Below are 24,434 nucleotides of genomic sequence, written 5' to 3'. Positions count from 1 at the left end.
TACATTGACAATGAACTGTTGGAAAGAGAAATTAAGAAACAGTCCTATTTGTAGAACATCAAAAAGAATCAAATACCTATGAATAAATTTAACCAAGAAAGTAGAAAATCTGGTCACTAAAAACTGTAAGACATTGATGAAAAAAGATGAAGACACAAATGGAAAAATAATTGTGTCCACTTATTTGAAGAATTAATATTGTTAAAATGTCCATATTACCCAAAGCGACCTATGGATTCAACACAGTCACTATCAAAATTCCAATGGCACTTTTCACAGAAATAGAAAAACAGTCCTAAGATTTGTATGGAACCACAAAAGACCCCAAATAGTCAAAGCAGTTTTGAGAAGAACAAAGCTGGAGACAACACACTTTCTGAGTTCAAACTATATTATGAAGTATGGTACTCAAAACAGCGGTGTTGTCAAAAACAAACATATAAATCAATGGAACAAAATAGCCCAGAAATAAACCTATGCATATATGGTTAATAAATTTCTGACAAAAGAGTTAAGAATATACAATGGAGGAAGGGTAGTGTTTTCAATAAAAAGTGTTGGGAAAGCTGGATCCACATGCAAAAGAATGAAACTGAACTCAGATCTTATACCATACATGAAAGCAACTCAAAATGGATTAAAAACTTGAGCGTAGGACCTGAAACTTTAAACTCTTAGGAGAAAGTGGGTAAGCTTCTTGACTTCAGTCTTGGCAATGATTTTTTGAACTTGACACCGAAAGCAAAGGCAGCAAAAGCAAAAATAAATAAGTAGGACTACACCAATGTGAAAAGCTTCATGGTAAAGAAATCCATCAACAAAATGAAAAGGCCGGCCGTTTGCAAACCACATATCTAATAAGGGATTAATAGCCAAAATATACGAGGAACTTTTACAGCTCTGTGACGTACATACATACATAAAAATAAAAATGGGCAAGGGACTTGAATGATATTTTTTCCAAAATGTACAAAGAAATCGTTCGAACAAGAATTAAAAATGGGCAAGGGACCTGAATAGACATTTTCCCAAAGAAGGCATACAAATGGCTAGGAGGTATATGAGAAGTTGCTCAACCTCACTAATCACCAGGGAAATGCAAATTAAAACCACAAGATGTTACTTCATATTTGTTAGGATGCCATCAAAAAGACCAGAGACAACACATGCTGGCAAGGATGTGGAGAAAAGGGAACCCTTGTACATTGTTGGTGGGAATGTAAACTGGTACAGCCACTATGGAAAACAGTATGGAGGTTCATGAAGAAATTAAAAATAGAACCACCTTATGATCCAGCAATCCCACTTCTGGGTATGTATCCAAAGGAAACAAAAATCACTATTTCAAAGAGATAGTTGTACTCTCATGTTTATTGTAGCACTATCACAATAGCCAAGGTATAGGAACCTTAGTGTTCATTAGCAGATAAGTGGATAAAGGAAATGTGTATGGGTGTGCGCACACACGCACAAATATTATTCACTCTAAAAAAAGGAAGTCCTGTTGTGTGGTAACTTAGATGAATTTGGAAGGTATTATACTAAGTGAAATAAGTCAGAGAAAGCCATATTACAAAGTATCACTTCTATGTAGAATCTTTAAAAAAAAGTTGGACACATAGAAACACAAGGCAGGATTGTGGTTACCAGAGGCTGGATTGGGGGTGGGGTGGTAGTGAGAGAAAGCAGGAGAAGCTGGAAAAAGGGTGCAAACTTTCAATTATAACAAGTAAGGTCTGAGGATGTACTGTGTATCATGGTGACTATGGTTAATAATGCTGTATTTTATAATTGAAAAAAAATTTTTTTAAGATTTTATTTATTTATTTATTCATAGAGATGCAGAGAGAGAGAGAGAGAGGCAGAGACACAGGCAGAGGGAGAAGCAGGTTCCATGCAGAGAGCCTGACGTGGGACTTGATCCCGGGACTCCAGGATCATGCCCTAGGCTGCAAGGCGGCGCTAAACTGCTACGCCACCGGGGCTGCCCTGAAAAAATTTTTAAAGATTTTGTTTATTTTAGAGAAAGCATGAGGCAGAGGGAGAAGAGAATCTTAGACTCTGCTCAGAGCAGAGCCAGATGTAGGGCTCAATCTCAGGACCCAGAGATCACAACCTGAGCCTAAATCAAGAGTTGGACGCTTGGGGCATCTGGGTGACTCAGTGGTTGGGCATCTGCCTTCGGCTCAGGTCGTGATCCTGGGTTCCTGGGATTGAGTCCCACATCGGGTTCCCCATGGGGAGCCTGCTTCTCCCTCTGCCTGTGTCTCTGCCTTTCTCTCTGTGTCTCTCGTGAATAAATAAATAAAATCTTAAAAAAAAAAAAGTTGGATGTTTAACTGACTATATACCCCCCGGCACCCCCGTATGATTGAAATTTACTAAGAGTGGAACTTAAATGTTCTCATACAAAAAGGTAACTATGTGAGGTGATGGATGTGTTACTTAATCTTCCCCAGTGTGTCCCATGTTGCACACTTTATGATTTTGTTAATTTTATCTTGATAGAGTTGAAATTTTAAAAAAGTAGAAGGGGAAGAGAAAACTTTGTTAAGTCATGCTGGGTGTTTATTTGTACTCTTTGTCTTTCATATTTACCAGTTGAGTTTCAGTTTTTCCACTCCTGTTGCTCTTTTCAAGAAAATCCAAATAGTTAAATTTTTGATGATAGATGTTAAAGTTTTTAGATGTTTTCCTCAGTGTTATAGTTTAATTTTTTAAAGTTACAACTACTGAAAGATTTAGTAGGTTTGATATACTTGTCTCTAGCCTGCCAACCTGCTAAGAAAAAATATTTTAAAAACTTGCTTTGTTTGAGAAAGAGATTATGAGCAAATGTATTGCTTCTTTTAGAGGAGGAGGCGGGCACTTTCTTGTGTGCGAGTTTTGTTGTGGTCAAAGAATGCATTCCTCAGATTTCATTTGAGCACCCACATGTAGAAAAGCTATCCCTTAAAAGAAAATAAGAATTAAGTTTTAAATAACGTTAAATATTACAACTGACATCTAGAGCATATTGAACATAGCTTGCCTTTTTTTTTTTTTTTAAGACTTTATTTATTCATGAGAGACACAGAGAGAGAGAGAGGCGGAGACACAGGCAGAGGGAGAAGCAGTTTCCCTACAGGGAGCCCAATGCGGGACTCAATCCCAGGACCCCAGAATCATGACCTGCGCCCAAGGCAGACGCTCAACCGTTGAGCTGCCCAGGCATCCTGAATCTAAACTTTTAATTCAGAAATTACTCTTGGATAAAAATGCCTTCAGGCAGAAGAGAATACATTTTAAAAATTAAGAACTGTTTTCAGTGCTGGAAACTTTTCAAGTAAATAAAGGGTTTTTTTTCTCCTCCCTTTTTCCTTATTTCCATGCTGTGCTTTGTTCTTCCTAATGAATACTGTGTAGTACATTTTCAGGAAAACATGTTCCTTGTAAGAGAAATCAAAAAGTTTTAATTGTAAATTCAGAGCTGTGCAGTGTTCATTTCTGTAGTAAGTGCACTTATGGGAAGAATATCTGTCCTTTTCAAAAAATGCAGTTGCAATGTACTTTGACCAATCTAATGTCCTGTTTCTAACTTTTCTCTCCAGGAGCTACAATTGGAACATGCAAGACAAGCCTTTGCGCTGAAAGACAAAAGCAAAAGTGGTGTGATTTCCGGTCTGGATTTCAGTGACATCATGGTTACCATTCGATCTCACATGCTTACTCCCTTTGTGGAGGAGAACTTAGTTTCAGTAAGTAGAAAGCAAGTATTTCATTTTCTGTTTCCTTAAAAATTTTGAACTATTGGGTCCTGGCTTGCCTCCTTGGACCCATCTGACTCTCTATTCTAACTTTATGTTTGGATGTAGAAGGTAAACAGGTTTGTGTAAGGGAAGTGGGGGTGATGGTGAGTAGTCTTTCCCCTTATAGCTTTTTCAGAGCCACCGTCTTGCTGTCTTATATTTTCAAATTATTTATTTCCATTTACAGAGTCCAACTAAAGAAAACAGGGTTTATAGACAAGGGTGTATAATTACCTTTTCCCAGTGGGCAGTACCTGGCCCAGACATTACTGCCTTCACCTTGGCCTCTTTCCATCCCACTAGGCTCCCAAAGCCTTGCTATAAAGATGGCTCCTTCCTTTGTTGCCTGCAGGGTGCTGTTTGCTAGAGGAATCATCACTGGCCTCTACACTGTTTTAATAACCATGGCCGTGGCAGAAGGTATGGAGGAAATATGTGGGCATCAGCCTCTGTGGCTCCCTCCTCTCTCTGCCCCTTCACCTGTGCATTCAGTCTGCATGGACCAGACGGTTTTTTTTCTTTTTTCTTTTTTTTTTGTTCTGTCAAACTGCTAATCTCTACAAAGTAATCATCTGGACCAATAGCAAACTGATGTCATTCACTTCCTCACAAAGAGTGGTGAAACTTTCCTCACTTACCAGTTTTCTTGTTCATGCATTGTACTTATGTATAAGTTTTTGATTGCTGCTTGTTTTCAATGGAGGGAAGCCAATGAGTGCTTTTGTTGTTTCAGCTGAAGATCATTATCCCTGATTTAGACTGGGGTAGAAAGATCAACTTCTGTTCTTTTTCTTCAGTGAATTTGAACATGGAGCATGTCACTTTGTCCTACACATTTCACCTCCTTGACACCCATCTCCCACTCCCTGAACCCTTACCTCATACCCCAGCCAAAAAATGAGAGAAGGAAGGAAAGAAAAGGGGGGGGGGGCGGCGGACTGAAAGTAAATCCTGGAGAAAAGGACTCACTCAGTGCCTTGGAGTGAGGGGACCCATTTAATCTTTTCCAATTGGCTTACGTAGACTTATTATAGCTTCAGCTTACCAAATGGCATTTCAGTCCCTGAAGGAATGTATTAAATAATTTGAGTTCTGCTTTTGGGTCACTGGCATCCAAATTCAGGCTAATATACATTCATCTATATTTGGGTTAAGGCATGTGTGTGAGGGATGGGTGCATTTGCCCATCATTACCTACACTATTCTTAGTGGACCTTTATGATTAAGGTCACGCTGGTATTTCCATAAGTATTTCTTTGAGTTTTTAATAGAGAATGTTTTCAATCATATGGGTTCCTCTGACTCCTGGCTTAGAATTTAGGCTTTTAAAAACTATGAAAAAAATTCTCTTTTGAATTTATATCCAGCTGGTGGGAGAGGGAGAACTTATCTCCTCACCCTGCCAGGGTAATGAAGGCCACATTGCTCCTCATTACTCCCCAGGCATGAGAAAGCCTCTTCTGCCCTGTTCCACTAAAGATGTACTTTATGGTGAATGAATCCTCCCTAGATTTCTCTACATTTTTTGGAGTTTTTGATAGTTGTATCTTTGACGATGCAGATTCAGAGCCCAGCACAGAAGTTAAATATCTTAATTATAACAGTGGCCTTAAAAAAAAAAAAAAAGGAGAGTTGCTACAGTGAAATAGTCTTATAATGTAAAGTTTTTTGTGTATGTATATAAGAATAAAAGCGAGTTTAAAAAATACTCCTTATGTTGTACACTGATGTTTGAATTATCCTGGACTAGCAAGAGTTCCATAGTTGAGGATCTTGAAAATCCTGTTTAAATAACCATTGTTTTTGATCTGTGATAATTGTATTTGTTGTTTCTGACCTTATAGGTAGATGAACCGTGAAGTCCAACTTCCAGATGTTGCTTTCTTCCTTAAAACCTAAATTACATAGACCTCCCTGAGGGCGTGAAATGCACTGAGTGTTTCAGTACGATACTTTCTCTATATTTATGGACTGGTTGTTAATCACTTTAATAATGAAGACTCCTTTGGATCTTCTTTTGAGAAAAGTGTAGTGTCTTTAAACATGGTTTTTTTTTTGTTTTCATTTGCTTTTTAAACTTTTCGTGTTGTCATTTCCTAGGCAGCTGGAGGAAGTATCTCACATCAGGTTAGCTTCTCCTACTTCAATGCATTTAACTCCTTACTGAATAACATGGAGCTTGTCCGTAAGATATATAGCACTCTAGCTGGCACAAGGAAAGATGTTGAAGTCACAAAGGGTAAGAGTTTAAAAATACATATTGATTTCAATCTACATTTTCACTTTTCTTATTTTTTTTTTTAAGATTTTATTTATTTATTCATGAGAGATACACAGAGAGAGAGAGAGAGAGAGAGAGAGAGAGAAGCAGGCTCCATGCAGGGAGCCTGACATGGGACTCGATCCTGGGTCTCCAGGATCACACCCTGGGCTGTAGGCTGCACTAAACTGCTAAGCCACCAGGGCTGCCCTTCACTTTTCTTTATCTAGGGCATGAAGTTGATCTAAGTTTACTGCTCTGAAGCCGGATCTAGAAAATATGTTGTTATATGTGCATGCTTCACTTGAGCCATAATGGTCTCCAAAAATCCAGGTGGAATTAATGGGATGCTGGGGTCAGGAATGGAAAAGTGGCTTTGACAGTTTTGAAAAGAACCTTGGCCCAATATGTCAAACTGGTCACTGGCAGTGTGGCAGCAGCTTGTATGTTCTAAGAAAGAGTTGCCACAGAAAGATGGGCACACCTACTCTTTTTGCTATATTGTAAAGGGTGTTTTAGATGATTGGAGAATAACCAGTTCTTTTTTTATCTTGTAACGGTGGAGATCAAAGCAAATATACAAGATAAGAGAGAGGATTCTGAAGAGATTGTTTTATCTTTGAAATTAAAGTATCTGTTTTTGCTGTTTGTGATGTTAACATTTTATCTTTTGCCAACTTTCAGAATTTCATAGTTGAACTTAAGTATTTAAATTCAGTTTTAGATTTTTAAAATAATACTAAGATGTCTTTAGCTTTCAGATTATGGTTGGTAGAAGCATATGAAGAATCTGCTAAGATTTTTAAATACTTTCTTTTTCTTTTAGAGGAATTTGCCCAGAGTGCCATACGCTATGGACAGGTCACTCCACTAGAAATTGATATCCTCTACCAACTTGCCGACTTATATAATGCTACAGGGTAACTATTCTAATAATTCTTTATGATACTTATTTTAGGACAGTTAGTTTAACATGTGAAGCAGGGGGATGCTTTCTGTTCATTTTAACAGTAGTTAATTCAGTCTGCAAATTCCAAGAGAGATAGGCAATGTGAGTAACAAGGAAGGAGGGAGAGACAGAGGAAAACAGACTTTTAGGTTGGGGAGATGGATAGAGGGAAAGGGAGAGAGAGCAAGAGGAGGAGAGGGAAGAGATGGAGAAAGGGAGGTAAGAGGAAAGAGCAAGGGCTTAAGGGGCCTGAGAGAGGGAAATGGGGGAAGGAAGAAAACAGTGAGTCAGGGAGTAAGAAGAAAGAGAAGGATGGGAAAAATGGATTTCAACTGTACTGGATTAAATGTAAGATACTTGTGAAAATTTGCCTAAATTTATCAAATAAACTGAACTACATGTTCAGGAGCCTTATCTTTTTGGTTCATTGTAAATGGTCATTTTACTGAATGGTAAATGTCATTTTGTGAGGGTATCATTTTCGTGAAATATGCCTGTGACATTATTATCAGAGTTAGCATCATGGACAAGCTCAGATGTTTTATGCCCCCATTTTATACATTAAAAAAACAAAGCATATTGAGAGTTTTTAATTTGCAAAGTTCTTTTGCAAATCGAAAAGAAAAACCTTTATCTCTGGCAGGGTTTGTGTAATGGGGACTTATGCTTTATTAAGTGGTAAGATTTTTTTAGATGCCTTTAGTAGTTAAGTATAGGAATACCTGGACCTGAGGACTAGTAGAAGCTGAGTATACATGGGTGATTTTTAAAAAATTTTTTTAAAGATTTTATTTATTAGCTTGCGAGAGAGAGAGCATGCACAAGCAGAGGGGGAAGGACAGAGGGAGAGGAAGAAGCAGACTCCTCACTGAGCAGGAAGTCCGATGCAGGGCTCAATCCCAGGACCCCAGGATCATGACTTGAGCTGAAGGTAGACACTTAACCAACTGAGCCCCCCAAACCCCCCACACCTCGGTGATTTATTGCCTTCATGCTACATAATGAATTGTTGGGCTGGAGGTGACACTAAACGTAGCAGCCTATCTTTGGTGACTGACATAAAGTATCAGGCCATGTCTCATCCATGTAGAATTCATAGTTTTAGTAAAGATTCTGAGCCTTCCTTCATGAAATAAACAGTTTCAAAAAAGTGCTTCTCAAAACTGGATCTGAAGTGATCTACCTTGTTCATGGAATGTATTGATTTTTAAATAAATTTTTTGAAAACAGTAGTGCATGTTTTGAAACTTGGAGCTTAAAAAGAGGGTGCTGAAAAAACTCTCTCTTCTACCTTTTGTGCCTTTCTTTAAAGACCACCAATATTGATCACTTTTGTGCGTTTATCCTTCTCAAAGTACTTTGTGCCTGTGCATTAAATATGTACACTAAAGGGATATGGTTAGTACGTATTAACTGTCAAAGTCGATACTTCTAGTAAAAATTAGTTTTTTACTTTTATTATCTATCATAGAGTATTATTAACTTTGTGCACTCTACATATTTTTTCTGAGGTCTTTGCTTTTTGTTGTGGGAACTTGGGCCTTTATTTATCTTCATGATCTGTGTGAATAGGGAAAAACTACTTTTAAAGCACAGTTCTTTTCTCCAATCCTTTTTTTTTTTTTTCTGAAGAAATATGATCTTGGTATGAGAGTGTTGGTGTCTAACAATTTTCCTTTCTCCTATTTTTGCCTGAAGGCGCTTGACTTTGGCAGATATTGAGAGAATAGCACCGTTGGCTGAGGGGGCCTTACCTTACAACTTGGCAGAGCTCCAGAGACAGGTAGGAGGTAGAACCACCTTCAAAAATGCTGGAATCCTATGTACATGACAGCTTAGAGCTTCTGAATGCTATGAAAATTAAAGACTACTTTCCAGAAAGAAGCTCTACTTAGCTCACAGATTACCTTTATAGAACTGTTACCCCTGCCCTCATGAAGTATTTTTATGGGGGACTAAATTTATGTGTTTTTTTTTTAATTTTAGCTATTAAGATAAGGAAAATAAGAGAGCAAACATACATGGGCTTGACTTCCTTCTCCCTAGAACTAGCAGTCTTTGCCTTTCATTTGTATAGTGACATTTAAATATTAGTGTTAAGTTCCTTTTGAATCATTAGGCTGATATTTATAGGGTTTTTAAAATACAAAACATTCTTCTAATGAAGTAAATCTTTCACTGAGATTGTGCTTTATAGATTATAACACAGGAACACTATGTAATTAATGAACCAGAAAGAAAACTTTGACTATTATTGCATTTTTAATAAAATATTATCATTTTTTCTTAAAGAATGATTTAAACAGTAGCTTCTGAGTCCCACAAAGTTAATACAGTCTCATTTCTGATTTCAAAAATACTATTTTAATGGGAAAATAAACCCCATGATACTTTGTGGAAGAGTAGAATGGAAAAAAAAATTATAGAATGGAACAGGTTTTGGGTTTTTTTTTAAGTCTTGTTTTAAATTGAAACTCTTAACTTCTGTAGCACTTGGAGGAAGCTTGATTTGTAGTGATGGTCACATGGCTTTGTGTGTGGAGGAGGGTTAGGAGGGCTACTGCCTGTCCTCCTGTTATTTCCCTGCTCTACTAGATGAGGTCTATGTCCCACATGATTCCTTAGGGGACTATGGTGCCCTAGGAGACATTGAAGGGGTTTGGGCAGACAGGAAAAAGACCAGAAACAAGGAGAGAGGAAAAAAACTAAATAGGCATGCCACAGAAAGAGCCCAACTCTTTTTTTTTCTTCATTGCTGCCACAGATGAATAGCTACATGTGCTAGTGAAAGATCAGGCATGTGAGTGTGGTTCACTCTGGGAAATTTTGGTAGGAAATTTTCTTCTACTTGAGCTCCATGGAATGATTCTGCCTCTGAAGCTAATTAGAATTTCCAGTTCTACTTTACATAATAAACAAGTACTTTTTAGTCAGATAAGTAGATTGAAGATAGAAAATATTGCTTTTATATCTATATTTTATGTTAATACTTTCTTTTCCTGGAATGGAATAAAGCTCCCTACAGATTAAAATATATCTATAACCCATTACAGTTTAGCTTCCTTAAAAAAAAAAGCAAAAAAATTCTTACCTGCTGTCATCAAAGTGTATTTCCCCTATATGTTCTCAGATCCTTTAAAAAATAGATTTATTCCAACTCATTGATTTATAAAATATAATAAAATTATTAAATCATCGAGGCATTGAAATATTTAAAGAGCATAGTGAATTTAATTTTGTATTTTGTAGTGTACAGTTATAAAAATTTGCTTTGAAATAAAATATATATTTCAAAAGGAGATTTTTTCAGTGTTAATGTTTACTAACATAGTTTAAAATATTACTGACTATATTTCCTATGCTGTACTTTTCATCTCTGTGATGTATTTATTTTATAACCGGAAGTTTGTACTGCTTAATCCCCTTTATCTATTTTTGCCCATCCTCCCCACCTTTCCTCTGGCAACCACTATATACAACAGCCAAGATATGGAAGTAACCCAAGTGTCCATCAGTAGATGAATGGATAAGAAAGATGTGGTATGTATACACACATGCTCACACGCACACACACACACACACACACACGAATATTATTCAGCCATAAAAAAAGAGTGAGATATTGCCATTTGTGTCACCATGGATGGACCTAGAGAGTATTATGCTAAGTGAAATAAGTTAGTCAAAAAAAAAAAAAAGTTAAAAGACAAATACCATTTGATTCTCTTACATGTGGTATCTAAAAGACAAAAGAAAAAACCTATAGACCCTTAAATCTTGTTTTGTAAGGCCAAGAATATTGAATTCAAATCCAGGTGTGATTTGCAGGCAAAGAATTTTGTTTTATTTTCTCTATGCTTATTTTGCCATTCCAATAATACATTTCAGTAGATATTAAAATCTAGCCTTTTTCTTCTCCCCTTGTATGTTCAGTATAAAAATGATTGGGTTTTCCTTCCTTTTCTTCTCTCCATTAATAGTGTGCTATTTTGAAGGGGGCAGTTCTCTTTTTTGGGTTGGCATAAAAACCTGAAGTAACTTGGTTTGGGCAGGTAGTTTGACTTGTTCACGGGCATGATCTCGCCTTACCTAATTCTCATTTATAGAATGAGGTACATTCAATAACAAAAGCGCAAGAACTTTCTATTATCCAAATGAGGTCTCAAGTCATTTCCTATCATTCACATATACTTAGGGAGCAGATTAAAAATCAGTCGAGATCCTCAACTCTTATTTTGCTTTGAAAAACACTTAATTAATCTTGTTAAATATCACTTTCATGATCATAATCATAACCTTAAGGGAAGAGTGCCTTTTCCTTTGGCCCATTTGCTCACGGTAGGCGATCTTCTTAGTGCTGAGTATTTTTCTTTCAGCCTAAATGCTAAAAATTCAGTACACAGTCATTAACAGGGATGACAGCTACAGTAGCATTCTACTTATGAATATTCATGAAGTGAAATCCATAGCATTAATTAAATTAATTTACATACCCGAATACAAGTGAACCATAAGTTACAGTGCTAAGTTTAAAAAAACCTTCTTACTGACCATATATTACTTTATTATTATTATTTTTAAATATATTGTACTTTAAAAAAATGCTGTTTAATAAGGGCAGAGACCAAAAGGCGTTTAGGTGTTTTGTATTAATAGAGATGTTCTTAGCTAAGAATTAAAGTGCACTATAATCTTCAGTTTTCATAGGATTTTGTAGGACTTATAAACATTCTTTAAAGGAAAGGAGGGTAAAGAAAATATATGTCGTTGAACATAGGAGAGACTTTCCATATCAAAATTAGTGGTTACTTGATTCTAATCGGGGATCATAGCCCTTTTATTTTATGAATTTATATATATATATATATATATATATATATATATATATATATATATATATTTTAATTTTATGAATTTAATTCAGCATCTTTTGAAAGGAATATGGTTGAAAATAATAATCTATGAGAATGAGGCTTATTTTCAGTTTTGTGATTGAGAAACTCCATTTTGGAAAAAAGTTTTATGTGCATATTAAAAATGTATTTGCTATCCAAGAAACAGACTCTGAACTGGATAGAACAAACTGATGGTTACCAGGGGTGAGGTGGGTGTGGGGATGGGTGAAATAAGTGATAGATTTTAAGGAGGACACTTGCGTTGGGGACCGGGTGATGTATGGAAGTACTGAATCACTATATTGTACTACTGAAACTAATATACTGTGTGTTAACTAACTGGAATTTAAATAAAAACTTTTTAAAAGACCCATATTTGCCTGTGTTTAAAAGGTAGCATAATAGCCACATTGATTTTAAAGTTTTTTAAATTTAAGCTAAAATGCTGTTACTTAAATTTCTTCAAAATATGTGATGTTAAAAACATCTTTGCCTTGAAGATACACATTGTGTTTTCAACTGTTATCTTTGAAACAGAGTATCAGAATTAACTGGTTAGCTTCCCTTTGTTCAAACAATTTTTAAAAAATTCACTGAAGCATAGTCAATGTAATGCATTGAAGTGATAACCAAAAAGATTTTTGGATTAATAAATGAAAATAAAACTTAAAAAATCACTTTACTTCATTTCATTCTTTTATAATTTCTACTTTTGTATATGTTTAAAAGGCATACTATATGTAATTTAATAAGCATATGCCACTTAGATTTCTGTAGTACAATGGAACATGTATATGACTTTATAAATGAAATTATATATTGAGATTAGGTGCTTAAAATCTTCCTGGCAGGAGTATTTGATCTTAAACAGTTGTTGGAGCTGTTCACTTAAAAGAATGATGGAGACTTCTATCCTCCTGATGGTCTCACAATGGAATTTATTTACAGAAGATTAAAAAACACTGGGTCCCTGAGGGCTGCATTAGGGCACAGGTCTTGAGTGCTTGGTAAAGTACTTTCATCCTTTAGGAGATAGTAAATCTCTAAACAGTCTAAAATTATTATTATTATAGTGATAAAGAGAACAAAAAGCAATTATCTTTTTGAATGGCCCATTTTTTGCTATTCTATGAATGAATCAAATTAGGCTTATACTCAGGATTTTGTTAAAATATCCTGTTCTATTATTAGATTTCAAATAAAAATATCAGTTTCTAATTATTAATTGCTCACTTTTGTTACAGCATGTAAATTAAACATAATGGATGGCTGTGTAGTTGCTTGAGCTAACTTGGTAGGAAAAATGTATTTCCTACAAGATCATGATAATGTACTACTCTGTAATTTTCCACCTTTTAATGGTTTCTTCCACAAACTAAATTCAGTTTTGTATGTAATAGATGTATACTTTCACCTAATTAGATTATAGTAAATTTAGTATATTTTGATAGTTGAGATTTATAAAATATGTACTGATATTATTTGAAATAATGATATTCTACCAATTTTTTTTTTTTTTGCCAAGAGTTTTCCAAGTGTTTCATTTTGACTCTTCATCAAACATTGTTTATTTTCTTTTTACTCTAGAATTTATTGAACCACAGTACTGGCAAGCATAATGAACTTTTAAAAGATCTCTGCCTATAGAGATAAAAATCAAATGTTAAATATTTAGGTATCAGATGCTTTGGTTAAAAACTGTAAACATGCTTATTGTGGTACAGAATTTACAAAACAAGAAGCAGATAAAACTTTTCTGTAGGCTGCTTCTCAAATTATTTGTAAATATCTGGGTTTGCCATATTTAGCTTGGTTAATTCAGCTTTGAAGAAATTGTACAGATGAAAGCAAGTCAGAGTGGATTGGCTTTTTACCTTCTTTTAGATTTTAGGCATGGATTCCCTCTCCATTAAATTATTCTAATGAGCATATCTAAGCTTTTTATGCTGTGTTTATTTTTAAAAGGTTATTCCAAGTTAATATTTTTCAGGTTTGCTTGATGATAAACCAAATATTTTATTCTTTCATCTCAAATTGTTTATAGAGCATAACTGCTGTCTTCATAAAGCAAATATTACAGAACAAGACTGGAAGACAAGTATAGATCAATTATTTTAGATCTTCTATGCTGTGGGATACCTATGAAATAACACTGAGTCACAATAGGGTTTTTTCCCTTTGCATCATTGTCATCACAGATTCTATGTCAGAGCTATAAATATGGGTAGTTTTCAACCTAACTGCACAGCATAATGATTTGAAACCTTTAAAAAATAGATAAGCTCCAGGCCCCAGAGTTGTTTTTTTTTTTTTTTTTTAAGCCCCTCAGGTGTTTTCTTTGCATAGGTATAACTGGAGAATAGATGGGTCTGGGAGAGGAAATGCTTAGTAACATAGGTCAGAAATACTGTAGTTAATTAGTGATAACTGCAGTGGTGAGCCTGCAAAGCCAGAAATAAGGGGCCAAGGCTCTGAACAGTTGAAATAGTAGTTATTAAAGATTTTCACTTTAGCCCCAAAGAGAAGCACTTGGCTTTGCTTTACATATAATTCTAACAATCCTAGTTATGTGATTTCTCTAGCCCTAATAGATGAGAGGCTGTTGATGAAAGAAGTAATGTCTGTGAGGCATGGGAAGATAGCACAAACAGCTGCATTAGATCTTGATGCAGTAACTGATGGACCTAGGAATGTGATGACTTTCTGTTGTTAGAGAAGGTAGATTATGATCAGTACTCTCTGACTTAGGAATCAAGTTGTGGGTTTTTGTTTTTTTTTTGAAGACTTTATTTTAGAGAGAGAGTGCAGTGAGTGAGCAAGCAGGGTGAAGAGGGGCAGAAAGGGAGAATCTCAAGCAGACTTTCACTGACCATGGAGCCCCACAGGGGGCTCAGTCTCAGAACCCTGAGATCATGACCTGAGCTGAAATCAAGAGTTGGACACTTAACCTATTGAGCCACCCAGGTGCCCCTCGAGGTAGTTTTTGTACATTTTACAAATATTTAAAATTTTTAAGTTGGCTAAAGTAAAGAAAGGGGGAAAAGATTTTATACCTTAAATATTTATTTGCCTAAAAGAGTCATTTCTCTGGAATGATAGTGTATTCCCCAATAGGAGCAGACAAATCAGGTATTAATAGGCTTGTAAAAAAAAATGGGAGAGAAAAAAGCAACTGTATCTATTTGGCTGGATGTGGTTTTTAAATGCTAATCAAGGTATCTATTTTAAAATCTTAAAATAGCTGAATTGTAGCTTTTTAAATTTGCCTTATACTTTTCCTTTTTTTTTTTTTTTTTCTTTTTACATGTTTTCCTCTCCACAGCAATCTCACGGTTTAGGCAGGCCTATCTGGCTCCAGATTGCCGAGTCTGCTTATAGATTCACGCTGGGCTCAGTTGCTGGAGGTGAGTGACATGGCTGTGTGCTGTTCCAAGCTTGTGTTAATGTAATATCTCATTAGACTGAGACAGATCAGCAGAGGTGCAGTTTATTGCTGTAGGACTTGACTGCAGAGCTTTCCAAAGTGTTCTTTATTTTTACCTGTGATCATAGGACTTGTAACACAACCATGGCCCCTCTGGCTCCAGTCTGTCTTCAGGACAAAACCTTTGTAATAAAGTGAAAGTCTGGATGTGTGCTGCACTCACCTTAATTATCCTGGTTAGAACCATATGAAGAAATGGAATAATACTGTGTTAATGGTGTTGGGGGCAAGGGCAGGTAGGAAATCCAGATTTGGGATACAAATCCCAGAACCTTATGAAATAAAATAACCTCCTAAGGTGATTCACCTTTGCATTTCTACTTATGTTTTTTTCCTCTCTCTTTTTACTGCTTGAGAATATCTAGACTTACAGCTGCTATTTGCTAAAAGGAACCTCCCCTCCTGGCTCCTGGGCAAAATTTGAGAGACTTTTTTTTTTTTTTTTTTTTTTTTTGCTTAAATCTCTCTGTAGAAAATGTGTAGAATCTGAAGTTGCTTTGTTGAGTAGAATCTAGGAGGTGTGATTAAAATGCTTATGATTTTTCAAAACAAGCCTGAACCAATGAAACTATTATTTTTTTCTTTTTGGTTTCAGTTTTAGAAGTTGCAGAACATGTTTTGGTTTTCAGCAGTGGAATAATATAACACTAATTCATTTTATAAATTTTTCAATCTCTGAGAAACTCTAAAACCTGGCCTTTTCTTTTTTTTAAAGACCAAATTCTATACAAAGGGATAGGGTCATGTTGAGATGTAGTTCCAATATTATGCTCATAGCTAAGATTAATTTAGCAAAATGCTTTAGTAAAGTAAGTTTTAAAATTAAAGCTACCTGTGTGTACATATGTGGTTATTTTAAAGGGGTACAAGGTATAGCATTTAGGCATCAAATGGAAAATATAAAGAAATATGTTACATACAACAGTTTCATGTTGTTACAGAAAATCAAGTCTTGATTATCTGATGTTGGTGATGACTTGAAAATCCACTGCAGTTGTTCTCTGAAGCAGCTGTATTTATGGATCTCAATTGCTAGCCTGTCATCCTTTAGCATGTACGAGAAAAGGAAAAAAATAACACATGGTCTCTTTTTTGTGTTTTATTTTCTAGTCCTTTGAGATGAGATTTGTTGTCCTTAAAGATCCTCCATTTAATTGCGCTCTCCTTTAAGCCTAAAAACTGTTTTATTTGTAGCCGTGGGAGCCACTGCAGTGTATCCTATAGATCTGGTGAAGACCCGCATGCAAAACCAGCGTGGCACTGGCTCTGTTGTTGGGGAGCTGATGTACAAAAACAGTTTTGACTGTTTTAAGAAAGTCTTACGTTATGAGGGCTTCTTTGGACTCTACCGAGGTGAGTAAGCATATCTCAGCTGCTGAAGTTAGTGATTTTATCTCTCCAGCAGCAGATCTTAACTCCGTCATTATGAAAATTAGTTCGTCCAGTCAGACCTAGAGCTGTTTTTCTCTTTTTATTTTCTTGTTGTTTTGTTTCCCTTTTTACATTCTTGTTGGTAACTAGCAATATTAGTCTACAGACAAAGCCTTCATTTCTTCTTCCTGATATTTATATTTCATGGAATCCAAATCCTGCATTTGTTCCAACATGGGCTTATGGTCACTCTGCTCTTACAAACTTAGGCACTGGTGTGCAGGTTGAATAAAGGATGGCAGCTAAGAAATAGATGGTTTTCTCAAAGAGTTAGGGAAGAGAGATGAACCTCTTCTCTGTGAAATTGAAGTCAGGCTGTTACTGGAAGGTAAGTTTACCCTCTATGCACTTGTTTCAATTGAAAGAGATATCAGATGTGTTTGTCTCTTCCAAGAAGACCATTCATAAGTCTTTTTTTCCAGTGAGTCATCTGAAGTTAAAAAAAAAAAGTGAATAAAAGAAAATCTTTGGCTCCAAATCTCATTCTCTCTCCTTTCCTCCCCTTACCTCAGAGGCACTGAGTAAAAGCAGAGAGATTTTCTTTTGCAGGGAATGTTGCCACCAAGTTGAGGCTGAGCACAGTGCTGTCAGCATCAGAGGCAACAACCCCTTGTAGAATTCTCCCCACCCCCATCGGCTTTGTAGGAACTTGTTCTCTTTGGAGAGGGAATGACTTTCATGTATATGTTTTCACATTAGAATTTAGGGTTTCCTTTGGGAGGGAGATTAATTTTTTAATCCCTTTGGGCGCCACTTGGAATTCTTTGAAAATATTCTCTACAAGCTCAAGTCCAGATCGTTTATGTAATTTACCATACTTATTTGTTTGCGCACAAAATCTCATTAATCCCTAGCTCACTCTGAGCTCTGTTGAACTGTTTGGCTTAGAACCTCTTCCTTGGAAAGAAAGATTGGACCTGTGCAAAGCGTCTGCTCATAGACAGGAGGAAAAAAAATACATCTGGTTAGCATTATTTGCAGATACTCAAGTGAAAAATGTATCTGTGATATATTTAGAGGAGAGGGTCATGAGGATGTTCATTTTTGGCATTATATAGAATAAGAGTGCTTCTGAAATCAAACTAGGCTCAAATAGCCTGCTCTTAAGAATGAATGTAATTAATTTTACTCAAATATTCAGAACTCTAGTTTCTAAATTCTAGTGGAAAAAAATGTGTGTTGTCCAGGATGCAGATCTGTGCATGGAAATGCTTATTTTAAGCTGTATTAAATCCTGCATATCTAGATTTTATTTAACGAAGAATTTAAGGAGGGTTGAGTGGTACTAAGGTTGTTGTTGTTTTTCCTTTGTCATCTTCAATCTGTCCTTGTTAAATAATAACCTTTCTTCCTCCTTGGTATACTTGTTAGAGAATGTTCTCTATTAGAAAGTAACGTAAAAAAAAAAAAAAAGAAACTAACCTAGATATATACTGCACACTTTAGCCTTCTCAATGGATGGATGCTTACTGAAAATTTCATTTCGGAGAGGTATCATATTAATTAAATGGGTCTGATATGGCAAGTTTGGAGGTGGGGAGAGGTGGAGGGATTGTTAGCTTTATTCAGGATGTGAGCTGATAAAATCAGTTCTTTAAATGAGAGACTCTTGTATTAGGGAGAAGATTGTAGGAGTCCTGTATGTGAACACTATGATTATTGAGATTGTCATATATTGCTTAGAACTGGTCCATTATTCTGTCAGATGATTGACAAAATTGTTGACAGATTAGCTTAAATTTCTTTGCAGGCAATAGTGATAAAATGACATAAATCAGTACTTTATTAAAATTCCATGAGCCTTATTGAGGCAAGTTGTAAAACAGATATACATGCTGACATGGTTGTATGGAAGTTAGATTAAAAGTAATAGGTCCTCATAATCACGAAGGTTAGAAAGTTAAGACTGCCATCTGCTGATTTATTCTTTTAAATCAGTCTGCTGCCCGTTAAAGGTGTGTGCAGATTTGTGTTTGTCATTGATAATTCCGTTTGACTGACAGTAGCCTGTATGTATGATTACTTCTGGCTCTCAACTCATAGAAAATCACTCAGCAGTATCCTCAAAGTAGGCTTAAGATCAGCAGTGAGTGTGCAAACACATATATAACTCCCCCATGGCTGAGTGATTTAAAGGGTATAGAATGTTTATTGTTAGCATCTTTAAAAAATGTATGCAAAAAATGTACGCCAGCAATTTGGATAATCTGTGTGCTTTAGAAAGCTGAGCCTTATGAATATCTACAGATGTTGAATTGTTTGTATATTTTTTCTTTTCCAGTTTGCAGCCAGCCTGGGAAATTTAACTTTCTGAGAATAATGATTTCCTTTGTTTTAAGAAGATTCTTTTGAAAAGTCTTAAGTTTGACATATATTAGTAAATAAGAATGCGGGAGGCATATGTTTTTGCTTGTCGAAGATATCCATTAACTGATACTTAAAACTGCATTTTTCTTTGCAGTTTTGGCTTCCTTTAAGATAAATGAGTACTGAATTCTGGTTTTCTCTGAAGAGAAAATTATGGAAGTTGATATTCTGTAATAACCAAGCCACCATATGCTATTGCATAGGTAATAGCATCATTTGTGGCAAAATCTGGGTCTATTCAGCAGCATGCCTTGCAAAGGTTTTCCAAACATACAACATGGGCTTCTCTAAAGTGTTTTTGTACTTTTGTATGTTGTTGGTTGTAAAGGGAGGGAATTTGATTGCATTGTTATTGGCAGTGTTTGGGAGTAGAGAAGATCATGGGCTCCATTCCTTTCTCAGGTACTTTTTGGGAGATGTTAGATAAGTAGGCTTTAAAGGAAGCATGCTTTTTTTTTTTTTTTTTTTTTAAAGATTTTATTTATCTATTCAGGAGAGACAGAGAGAGAGGCAGAGACACAGGCAGAGGGAGAAGCAGGCCCCATGCAGGGAGCCTGATGCGGGACTCGATCCCCGGTCTCTAGGATCAGGCCCTGGTCTGAAGGCGGCACTAACCACTGAGCAACCCGGGCTGCCCCAAAAGGAAGCATGCTTAAGAGAGAATCTATAGTCTCAAGAAAGCATATTATGTTTGACATAAATAATTATTACATACGTGTACAGAGTTTTTAGGATAATCCATTTTTCCATATTTTAATGAAAACTCTAAAATGTTTGATAGGCAAATAATGCAGGGGAAATCTTTACTTTTCAGGATTGTGTATTCACATCTAGTATGTTCATATTGCTAATGCTTCTCTCTGTTTACCTAGGTCTGATACCACAACTGATAGGGGTTGCTCCAGAAAAGGCCATTAAACTGACTGTAAGTTTCTTTTTCATTGAATTTATGTCATTTTGTTTAGATTATCATTAAGCCAAAAATTAATGATGATGCTGCTGAGACTGGCACACTATCACGATGTTTGTAAAGCTTTCAACAAACATGTAAGCATTTGATAATTTTTAATTTTATCATGAGATTGATATTTTGATGACTTGGAAAACCAAAAACATACCTGTAAAGGAAGTGGTTGAGAATTCTGGTTAACAGATGTTGTCTTTCTGATTAGGTTAATGATTTTGTCCGGGACAAATTTACCAGAAGAGATGGCTCCATTCCACTTTTAGCAGAAATCCTTGCTGGAGGTTGTGTAAGTATTAATACTGGGCATTTCTCATGGCAAGTATGTTCCTTTAATCTTTTTTGCACATTAGATATAATATCTGAGTGACATTCTTTCTGAACTCAAGGATTTCTAAGATTTTCTCAGTGATTGTAAAGAATGCTTTTTAATATCATTGCATGATCTAATTGGTTTTGAGTGAAGAAAAGAGGTAGTATTTTTATGAGCTCTGACTCTTAGAAGCTCCTGACATTACCTTCCACACTTTTTAAAGTTCTAATTCTGATTCTTAAATATCACAGAAAATAAGAGTAATGGATAAAGTTCCCATACATTTACATTGTCTGGAACTTTAAGTATGAGACGACTGATTAATTGGGCTCTTAGATTTTAGGTGTAGGACTGAGTAAACCATTGTGGTATGATTATAATTTTCCTTCTTTAGGGACCAGAGGTTATAGCAAATATCCATAATTATGTTAAGGCTATTAAATTCTGAATGCAGAGATTCAGATTATATTTACTTAGAGCACAAAGGTTTCTCTCTTTAAAGTGTGAGCATGACATTGGATTTGGACCAATTCTCAAATCTAAGTTTGTAGCTCAACTAATTTTATTTGTGGTGTTCATTTCAAATTTGTTACTACATAATTGTTTAAGATTTATTTAGTCCATTTTGTCCCTGAAACCCTTAATAACTTCCAGTTGAACTGGCTGACAGTCCTGGCTAAACCCTCCTCAGTTGCTTGTGGAACTTGAGGTGATGAGGTCAATGACCTTTGCAGCTTTTAATTCAGCAAAGATGCCCCAAGGGTCAGAGAGAGCGGCTGCACTGGATTCTTTTTGATGAGATTTGTCAGCCTGGTACATACCTGGGTCCTCACCTTTGTGCAACCAAAGTTCCTATTGAAAAGGTGACTTGGGCTGTGTGTGTGTGTGTGTGCAAGTGTGTATGTATGTATATATGTGCATTTGTGTGTATGTTTGCACGCATGTCCGTCCAAGTGCATTTTCAGGAAGAAAACTCACCTCTTTGGCTGACTTTCTTTTTTTATGAAGGACAAATAACATGAAAATAAGACCTTTGTTTAATCAGATCACGAAAAATGTAGTTTCTCCTCTTCCTTTACCACAATGAGAAGCTGTAATTGCTTCTCTTCAAATGAGAGAATGTTTGCGAATCCTAAGTATTTTTTCTCAGTGGTTCAGTTTTAGTTTCGTTAAGAAGTTTCTAAGTTCAGTTTTGCCACTGCTCATGCACACGTTTGCCAGAAATCTAAGTCATGCTCTTTCTGTTCTGTGTAGCTCATTATTTCTGTTTCCCTTTGTTATACCCAGAGGTTTTTGCCCATGAAACTGACCTGTTCCCATGTCTGACATGTGACCTAAGTGGTTAAACCGTAATCAGATATTTGGTTCCTTTGTTTTTCCTACTGTGGACCCTGTTTCTAGGTTTGAACTTTGGGAATTTCTGTTGAAGTCTAGGGTGCCTGGAGGGTCATGCTGACATTCTAAATCTCTTCTTTAATCATGACTCATTTCTGAGAACTGTGATGGATTGTCTAGTTGGAAATCAACAGCATGAAAAATAGACAAGTTGGGCTCGAGGCAGAATGATGAGGTAGTCTGCAGTTCTTCACCTCAAACATTTTATGCTTCCTTCTTTTTTCCTAAATCTCTCCATTCAGGGAGGAAAGAAAATGTGTAATTATTGAGTTTGTACTGATGAATTCAGTCACACTATAGTGTAAATGATTGTTAAAGCATAATCTGGGGGATCCCTGGGTGGCTCAGCGGTTTAGCGCCTGCCTTTGGCCCAGGGCACGATCCTGGAATCCTGGGATCAAGTCCTGCGTTGGGCTCCCGGCATGGAGCCTGCTTATTCCTCTGCCTGTGTCACTGCCTCTCTCTCTCTCTCTGTCTATCATAAGTAAATAAATCTTAAAAAAAAAAAAATAAAGCATAATCTACCACTTCTCCCAATGTCTGTGTATTGCAACAGATAATAAAGCCTTAAACAAAATGAATAAGTCTCTGTTTAAAGAATATTGAGCATTGTGAAATATAGGAATGCTCTCTTTACCGAATGAAACCTGGTAAGCAGCTACCACCAGATAGACACTAGGAAGAGTGGCTGCCTGTGAGCCTGATCATGAGAACCCTCACCATCCTGGGTAGTGGTGGTGATATGATGTTCAGGGGCCCTGTGGATGTTTGGCTAAATGCGGTCTATATCACCAGCTGAGAACAGTGCTGTTTTTCCAAAAATCACTCAATTTGAAAGATGTACCTTGTGTTAACCTGTTGCAAAATGTGTTAACCTAATGCAGATTAATTCAGAAGAAATGGCTTAAACTGAGTAGTCAGTATTGGTATAGATTTTACCTCAGCAGAAGGATCATCTAGGACCTGAGCTTTGAGTTCCCTATGTATAGGAGAAAAATTCTGCTATGAAAATGCTGTCCTTTAGGGAAAAAATGGTGTTCATTGACTAGATAATGAATTGACCAAGAAACAAAAATATCCAGTCTTTAGATCTTATTTTTGTTCTGGTTTTAAGAGTTTTATTTAGAGTCCCTTATCAGACATGTGATTTCTGATGTTTTTCACTTTGTGTCCTTTGAAGAATTGGACTTAGATTTTAATGAAGTCCAATTTAATCATATTTTGTTGCTTGTGCTTTGGTGTCATATCTAAGAAATTATTGCCAAATCCAAGATCATGTAGATTAATACCTCTGTTTTCTTCTAAGAGTTTTATAGTTTTAGCTCTTATATTTAGGTCTTCAATCTTTCAAACAAATTATTAATCTTAATATTTTAGGGCCTTTTGCCTTGAGCATAGAGATTACCAAATGACAGTTTTATTTTTCATTGTCAACATTTTGGTGTATGTCCTTTTTTTTTTTTTTTTTTTTTTTTAAAGATTTTATTTATTTGAGAGACGGAGTAGAGAGCACAAGTGAGGAGGGGAGTAGAGAGATGTAGCTGGAAGGAAAGAAGCAGGCTCCTTGCTGAGCAGGGAGCCCTACATGGGACTCAATTCCAGGACCCCGAAATCATGACCTGAACTGAAGGCAGACACTTAACCGACCGAGCTACTCAGGTGTCTGTTATATTTCCTTCTAATGTTCTTATACACATGTATACATGCTCACGTACATGTGTCTGTACACACACACACGCACACATTCTTTTTTAAATCAGATGGAAAATTTTTTGACTGATTTCCTGATTAGAGATGCAAGCTGCTCTCACTTTCTAAAGGCAGCAGAATATCTCACTGTAGAAATAGAATATAACCTTTGGGGATATAGAAGTATATACTTCTAGAAGTATAAACAGAATGTGCATTTTCAAACTTTAAGTCTTCAGTGTGAACATTAACCAACTTTCTCTGTAGCAAAGCCTTCTCAGAAAAGACTTAGTAGTTCAGAATTTATGATAATATAGATGTGCTAGTATCAATTTTGTTGTAATATCTATAAATTAACCTTTAGGTATAACAGTTGCTTGACCCTTCTTTAGGTAGGGTTGAGGCAAGAGTGTATTTGTATATACAGTTATCCATGAATATATATTATGGATGTTGTATGTGTAGCATATATATAACAGTTGGTTTCAAATAATTTTTTCCCATTGTTCTTATAGATAAGCCATTCTTATCAGGCCATATGTTATTATTTTCCTATTAGGAAGTTTATGTATATGTATAAATACATACATATCTGTGTACACATATATACTACATGTCCATATCAGACATAAATATAATTCAGTGCTTAATTATGATATCTGTTATCTGTTGTGAGCAAGAATAATACTTTAATGTCAACTTAGAATTTTCAAAATACTTTAAAATGCGCCTTGTCGCTTCTTGTGAAATAGGTACATAAGGAACAGAAGCTCAGAAAGGTTAGCTCTCACCCCAAATCACACAGCTAATATATTCTGGTTTCATGTGAGCCCCAAGTATTTTGATTTTAAGATCAACTCCTTTTATTTGATCATGTTCTCTTGGAGATTCAAACCCAG

At 35.9% G+C, this 24,434-nt stretch overlaps 1 protein-coding gene across 6 annotated transcripts in view; it reads left to right on the top strand.

Moving 5' to 3' along the window:
• SLC25A12 (solute carrier family 25 member 12) overlaps window positions 1-24,434 on the top strand; it is a 300,020-nt gene that overhangs the window by 252,571 nt on the left and 23,015 nt on the right. For all 6 annotated transcript variants that reach the window (XM_072751929.1, XM_072751928.1, XM_025994034.2 and 3 more), the window contains exons 6-13: window positions 3,591-3,737; window positions 5,889-6,027; window positions 6,875-6,968; window positions 8,696-8,780; window positions 15,215-15,296; window positions 16,571-16,729; window positions 20,047-20,099; window positions 20,347-20,427. In XM_072751929.1, coding sequence (XP_072608030.1) covers window positions 3,591-3,737; window positions 5,889-6,027; window positions 6,875-6,968; window positions 8,696-8,780; window positions 15,215-15,296; window positions 16,571-16,729; window positions 20,047-20,099; window positions 20,347-20,427 — 840 coding nt within the window. The remainder of the gene's footprint in view (window positions 1-3,590; window positions 3,738-5,888; window positions 6,028-6,874; window positions 6,969-8,695; window positions 8,781-15,214; window positions 15,297-16,570; window positions 16,730-20,046; window positions 20,100-20,346; window positions 20,428-24,434) is intronic.

Source organism: Vulpes vulpes, chromosome 3 (genome assembly GCF_048418805.1).
Source record: "Vulpes vulpes isolate BD-2025 chromosome 3, VulVul3, whole genome shotgun sequence".
Lineage (NCBI taxonomy): Eukaryota > Metazoa > Chordata > Mammalia > Carnivora > Canidae > Vulpes > Vulpes vulpes.
Note: the sequence above shows the minus strand (reverse complement) of the source record. Positions and strands in the feature narration are given on the sequence as shown.